General features: G+C 49.1%; 1 protein-coding gene across 1 annotated transcript; it reads left to right on the forward strand.

The window, feature by feature from the left end:
• The first annotated feature begins 251 nt into the window (after nt 1-251).
• LOC120523331 lies at nt 252-1,310 on the forward strand. The gene is made up of 3 exons (XM_039744594.1): nt 252-490; nt 574-901; nt 978-1,310. The coding sequence occupies exons 1-3, from the start codon at nt 252-254 to the stop codon at nt 1,308-1,310; spliced, it is 900 nt and encodes a 299-aa protein (XP_039600528.1).
• The last annotated feature ends 5,213 nt before the right edge of the window (nt 1,311-6,523 follow it).

Raw genomic sequence — 6,523 nt, forward strand, 5'->3', positions numbered from 1 at the left:
TGTCTCTGTCTGTCTGTCTGTCTGTCTGTCTCTCTCACACACACAGCTACTTTTGCCCGAGGGCTGGAGGAGTACATTACCCAAGGAACAGCACAAGTGGGTAAGCCGGGCCCTTTTCACCACTGGCAAGGACGGAAAGCCTGTGCTGACCTCCAACCTTCGCCTTTGGTGGTTTCCTCCCGGCCCCGCAACGTGCACCTCCAGCCCCCGACATCGCCGACACCTTTTTTCAGCGCCCGTTCTTCCTGTGGATGCCGTACCGCATGTGGGGCTACAAGCTGTCCTGCACGGCGTGCAGCCACAGGTTGTCGGGAGCCGGACTCTACAGGACCGTCCGGAGGGTCCTGGACACAGATGGATGGTACTTCATGGCCACGGAGTACCTAGAGTGCCGGCGCTGCAGGAAGAAGGTGGCAGGCTGGTCGCAGGATATCCTGGATCAGCTGCACCACACCCACCGGGATGACTTTCCAGCTATCCTGACTTACAGGTCAGACAAGGAGTCTCTGAAGGCTAGGTCAACTCTCCACAGGTACACGGGCAGTCCTAACATCTCTGTTCTGTCTAACACAGGTTATCCTGCGACGTAAAGCTGATTGGGCAGATGAAGGAGCGCACGCTGGGCAATGGGGCCACCCGGCTGCGCAGATATCTGCTCGAGCAGCACACCAAGTCCTGGCTGACGCGGTCCAAAAAGTTCATGTATGCGGCCACCAAATTTATCACACCGGGTGTCGAGCCACCTGCGGCCTCGCTGCTTCTACCGCAGATGACCCCGGTGCCCGGTACAAAGTGGTTGTTGTCTGTCTATGCCAGGGAGGTGGCTTCGAGGATAGATGAGATCAAGGCCCGGATCACCTCCATCTTTGGCTCAATCCTGAAGATGGACTCAACCAAGAAGGTGAGCGATATCGCCGTCCGCTCCCTCTCTCCTTCCTTCCTTCCTGCTTACTGTCGCTCTTCCTTTCATTGTTCAGGTGACCAAGAAACTCGCCGGTGCCGCGGCAGGAACAGCAGCCTGGGTGACCAACGTGGGGAACAAGCACGGCCAGGTCCTTATCAGCGTCCTCACTGCAGCCGAGGGCGCTGGCCTGCACCCCATGGCCACTGGGCTGATGCGGCGATACCGTGATGCCAGTGTGTCCCCGCCTCTGGTCCTCTACGTGGACCGAGACTGCTGTTCCCACGGGGGACCCTCCAAGGTGTCCCTCTTATTCCACCAGTGGGAACAGCTGGTGGTGCGGCTCGACGTGTGGCACCTGATGCGACGCTGCGGCCGGTGTCACCACGGAGAGCCACCCACTATATAGCCTCTTCATGGCGCGTCTCTCGTTCTGCCTCTTTGAGTGGGACCGGGAGACGTCGCCCGGCTGCGACTGGCCAGGGCTGGTGAGGCGGGAACGATCCCGAGGCTCCGGCTACGGAAAGATCCCGTTGAAGGAGCTGGCCCGCCACTGCCGCCGCACACGTGGCGTGCAGGAGACTGGCCGGCTCATTGACGAGATGCTGGAGGCCTTCGGGGATGCCACTGACAACATGGGTGTCCCGGTTTTGGACCGCGACAAGATCCAGGAAATCTGGAAAACTCAGAGGCGCCAACTCCACTGCATCCAGGACCCACCTGGCGTGCACCTGTACATGCAGACCGGGCAGCTGGTCAAAGGGGGGATCACGCTGCCGGTGTTCAGGTGTGCGCGAGGTTCAACTTCGTTGGAGTCGTTCCACCTGCATCTGGACCGCTTCATACCTGGTAAGGGTGCCCAGAAACCTGTACTTTTGACCTGTGTTGTGCGAGGGAGTGGGTGGCATTACATTTGTATCTCTCTCTCTCTCACCCTCATTGTGTCTTTCAGGCATTTCAGCCAGTGCGGCCCACTTTCAGGCCTACCTGCTGGAAGGCCTGACGCGGTGGAACGAAGACCGTGCGGCACGAGCAGTGGAGGGAGCAGACCGTGATATGGTCTGCTACAGTGGCCAACTCCAGCACTCCACCAACGAGCTGAGCGAGATTCTATATCACAGGAAGCTCGTTGTTGATTACACCCGGCCTGCGAAGTACACTGGTGAGGCGGGCGTCGAGCTGTCTGTCTGTCTGTTTCTCCCTCCGTCCCACCTTTTCATTTTATAACAGTTGCCTCCTTTTCACAGGTAAGCTTATTGGTATCCAGTACCTGTTTTCGCAGACCGGTCGAGTGCTGGGCAGGGATCCCGACGCTCCGGATGGGACTGACACGGACGACGACGACAGTGTCGACGAGGGCTTCCAAGAGGTCGAGGGCCTGGAAGAGGAAGCTCTGGAGAACGCCGTCTTCGGCCTTGAGGAGGACTTCGTCCAACAACCGTTGTCGTCTGTCAGGTCCCAGTTGCATCCTGCCATCGGCGCCTCACAGTCTGGGCCAGCCGACCAGGAGACCTCCCCTGGAGACGAGGCCACTCAAAGCAGGTCCCACAAGCTGGTAAGTGTCTCCTGACAAGTTGTGCTATACCTGTGGAATATCTGATGAGTGCTCCCCTTTCTCACTTTTACTCTCTTCCCCCCAACAGCATAGCCTTGGAACTGACACTGACCCAGGTTACCAGCACGTGGTCAACCTGGCCTTGAGTCTTGTCAAGCTGCGTCACCACGCCTACGTGACACAGCAGCAAGTGGCGGACATCGTCACCCTGTGGGAACGATTGCCGGAGGGCGACAAGGCCAGAGTTCGCTTTCCGCCACGCTACCAGGAAAGACTGGTGCAGGGGAGGTTCCGGCGCAAGCACTCGCACACCAGTGTCACACCGGGAGTGGAGAGCTTGCGACGGTAGGTGATCAACCTCTTTGGTGTGGCCTCTATCCTTTTGATTGGATATCGATGGCATCACTGACTGACTGACTCTCTCTCGGCCCCCTGAATGTTGTAGGTGTATGGTCGGCCAAGCCGCACAGATGCCAAACATCAGCCGCCTTGTGGAGGCCGTTTGTGTAGAGCTGTCCAGGATTCACCCCGAAGGAACCACCATCTGCGGCGTGAGGGTGAATCGCTGGGCAGCTGTGATGCGGGATTATATCTGCATCCGGGAAAACATCCTCACAAACTCGGTACTCCTGGCCCAGACTCGAATCCAGTTATTCCCCCTCAATCAGCGCACACTGGCACAATGGTAAGTACGCACTGGACAAGTACCATCCACCATGCTGCTCTCCTCCCTCCCACCGTGACTGACTTTGCTTTCTGTCCCTGTAGGCACTACGCTCGCACCAGGGAGCTTCAACGGCGGGATCTGGAGTTGGCCGTGCCCCGGCCAACCAGCTCGGCCCTTGCTACAGAGCCCACCCCTACCACACGCCCACGACCCACGGGCCCGAGCAGTCCGCTGTACAATCATTCCACTTCCCTTACCCGCCTGACCGACGCAGAGACGTCGGGGCCCCGTGGATGTGGCACCAGCCATCATTCTGCACCCCCGTGCCACATGAAGCCCCGCCACCCAGCCACTCTCCCGCCGGCTGACACTGCCAGTCCTCCGCTTCCACCGCCGCAGGCAGGACCCTCAGTACCCCGCACCACTGCCTGGCGGCGGAAGAAAAAGCAGGAGGCGGACGAGCTGGCACGACAGCAAGGAATCCTCCCCAAACAAAGGAAAAAGATTGAAGCATATATATGTAAGAGCTGTGGACGGCAAAAAACCAAAGAGTTCGGCCACAGCCAATTTGGGGGGGAATTCTTTTGCTCCACGTCAGCCGGCAAAACCATCGAGGAGTGGCTGGAGGAAAAGCGGAGGCAAAAGCAAAAACGTGCCGGGGGGATTGCCAATAACTTGGTTTTTGATTTTTTTAATCTGTAAATGGAGCCCATACATTGATTTTTTTATATATATATATATATATATATATATATATATATATATATATATATATATATATAAAAAACTGCCTGGCACTTTATCTGTTGGCAGAAAGGGAGGCCTGCTTCATTTCCTTTTTGAAGCTGTTTTTACTTTTTTTGCAATCTTTGCAAATAACTGGCACTTTTTATGTTGGCAGGCCTCGCTCTCAGTTGTCTTTTAATTTTGGGCTTCATCTACAGGTCATGGCAATATTTTTTATTCTATGTATATAGTTTTTTCATTACATTTTTTTAGTGTATGTATATAGTCATGTCGTATTTTTTTTCATGTTCTTTTTTTCATAAGTGATTGTTCGATTTCTATTAGTTATTTCATGTTGTATTTATTGTATATAGTTATTTAATGCTTTTTCTTGTATTGTTTGACGTTTCATTTTATAAACCTTATTGATTGAATCGTTCGGTCTGCCTTGCCTCTGTCCCGCCACCACTTTAAGGGCTTTCGGTTTACCTTCCCGCGACCGCATGGCAAATCTGCTATGTGTCCGCCCCTTTCACCTTTTACGGACCCGGCTCCGCAGAGGAAGCGGCCTTCTTCCGTCATGAAGATTGGCTTACATTTTATGTAGTGATGGGCCGCTTGATACTCAGGTTTCGACACTGTGTCGAGCTATCGAAGCACTGGAGATCGAAGCACCGCTTCGAGGCTTGCTTTAAATGCGTCACGTGATTTTGAGCATGCTAGCGTAATGACGTCATTGATATCTGCGCAGTCAGCAGTCGATTTGGTCAGTAACTAGTCTGCTGAAGTGCTTTGGCTCAAGCGGTGGTCTGTGCTATATTGATAAAATACGCTAACCCGAGTTCAAATCCTAGTTGGGGCTCGCATATGTTGGATTTTGTGTAAAACAGTCAAGTAGTGTACTTGTTTGAAAGTTAACAAATATATTTTGGAGATATTATGAACGATTTACATGGAGCACCTTTTTCCTCGGTGTGGAATTGTGTCCACCAAGAATCTATAACAAATGGATGAGCATATTTTGCTTAAGGTAGCAGGTATTATAACAATCCAGAATCTATTCTACCCCATGTCGATCATATCACAGAGGCTAAGAAATGCTTCACTAAAGCCGACGTGGTCATTACACCAGTATATGCGCAAGACATTCCTAATTAAATGTTACTCTATTCAGTGATTCCCAGATCATGTTGCTGATTTGTATTATTGATTTCCAAAAATCAATGTGAGTAAAAGCATGTTCTGCCTTAACTAATCACAACTGTCTTTAAAATTGAATCAGCACCATCAGCAGTGTCTTCTGCAATTTTAGGAAAGCCACGGGATTTCTGCGTTAATGAAACAAAAAAGTTGTAAAGACACTTTGCGAATTCATCCAGAGGTGAACGTAAAGATCAATCAAGTACTGAGAAAAGAGAGCAGCTGGATAAGCACATCTGGAGCCAAACTTTCAAAAAAGCACCTGACTTTGTCACGAACATTCCTTCAGTTGTGAATTCATCTTATCAAAGCCTTGGTAAATAAGTAATAAGTAATCTTCCGAAGTGCAGCACAACAGAGTAAATAATTGACATAAATAGAATTACTGAAAGACTACGTTTTTGTCGTTTCTGTATTCTTAAACCATCTTCCAGTTACACAATCCCCCGCAGTCAATGTCACATTCAATGTTCCCTGCTTCTTAACCTGTCTTGTTACCCAAAGCATCAACACTCAGATTCATTCAAGGCTTTACCGTCCTTCCTTTCATAGACATAAAATAAAACACATTTCCTCTACATGTCCAATAATAATAGTAAACTTGCAGGAATGAGAAAAAGCACAAGATGAGAATATTTATGACAAGAGCCTGGACATCAGGATGAGAATGTTACTTTTCACCAATTACGTGAGCTTGTCTGCCATCCCTCGATTACACTGGCACACGTTACACTTGGGGGCAAATGCAATGAAGAATACTGACAATGTACACCTTCAGAAGTGGAATAAATCGACTGTATACGTAGAACATTTCAGATAAACGATGAATTTTCTTAATCATAAACAATGCAACATAACTATTATATGTGTTGTTACTTTTTAATTTATACTCACCAAACGTTACATATCTATCTATGAAATGAACATGGGTAATATGTTTATAATCATTCTCACTAAAATACACTGTCAAAATATATTAATGAGCAAATTGAGACACATTGGCCTTTAGGAAATATAAAAAAGCTTGTGCGCTGTCATTTAGGACAGAATGCATTGTTAATGTGACACACTCTCTACTGACACGATGTCACGAAAAAAAAAGAAACAGCACAGTCCATGCAAACTCAAATCCTCGATGTTTGACCTTATGATTAATTGTCAATATCAAATCAATAAAGTCATTTTAAGAAGATGACAAGTCTGCTATAGTCAGTTTAATCAACGCTCCTTTTAAAAAAAGTTTCCTTATACAGATTATAAAACAGAATCTCAATGATATGGGACTCGCGAGTAGTAACGAATAATATGTGACACTGAGAAATTATAATTCCTAATAACGGCAACAAGTAAAAACGACTTCCTAAAACAGACACTGTAAATGTAGGCATTTCAATAAATAATTTAGGAGACTTGTGTCTGATAAGTTGTTTGACATATGCACGTTAAAAATGGTTTAATTGATACGAGAGTATCA

Source organism: Polypterus senegalus, chromosome 1 (assembly GCF_016835505.1).
Source record: "Polypterus senegalus isolate Bchr_013 chromosome 1, ASM1683550v1, whole genome shotgun sequence".
Lineage (NCBI taxonomy): Eukaryota > Metazoa > Chordata > Cladistia > Polypteriformes > Polypteridae > Polypterus > Polypterus senegalus.

Bases quoted from the DNA above. Each gene is read 5' to 3' on its own strand.
- LOC120523331 (XM_039744594.1), top strand. From the start codon at position 252: ATGCCGTACCGCATGTGGGGCTACAAGCTGTCCTGCACGGCGTGCAGC. The intron at 491-573 runs GTCAGACAAGGA...TGTCTAACACAG, and splicing joins CCAGCTATCCTGACTTACAG to GTTATCCTGCGACGTAAAGC. The intron at 902-977 runs GTGAGCGATATC...TTCATTGTTCAG, and splicing joins AGATGGACTCAACCAAGAAG to GTGACCAAGAAACTCGCCGG.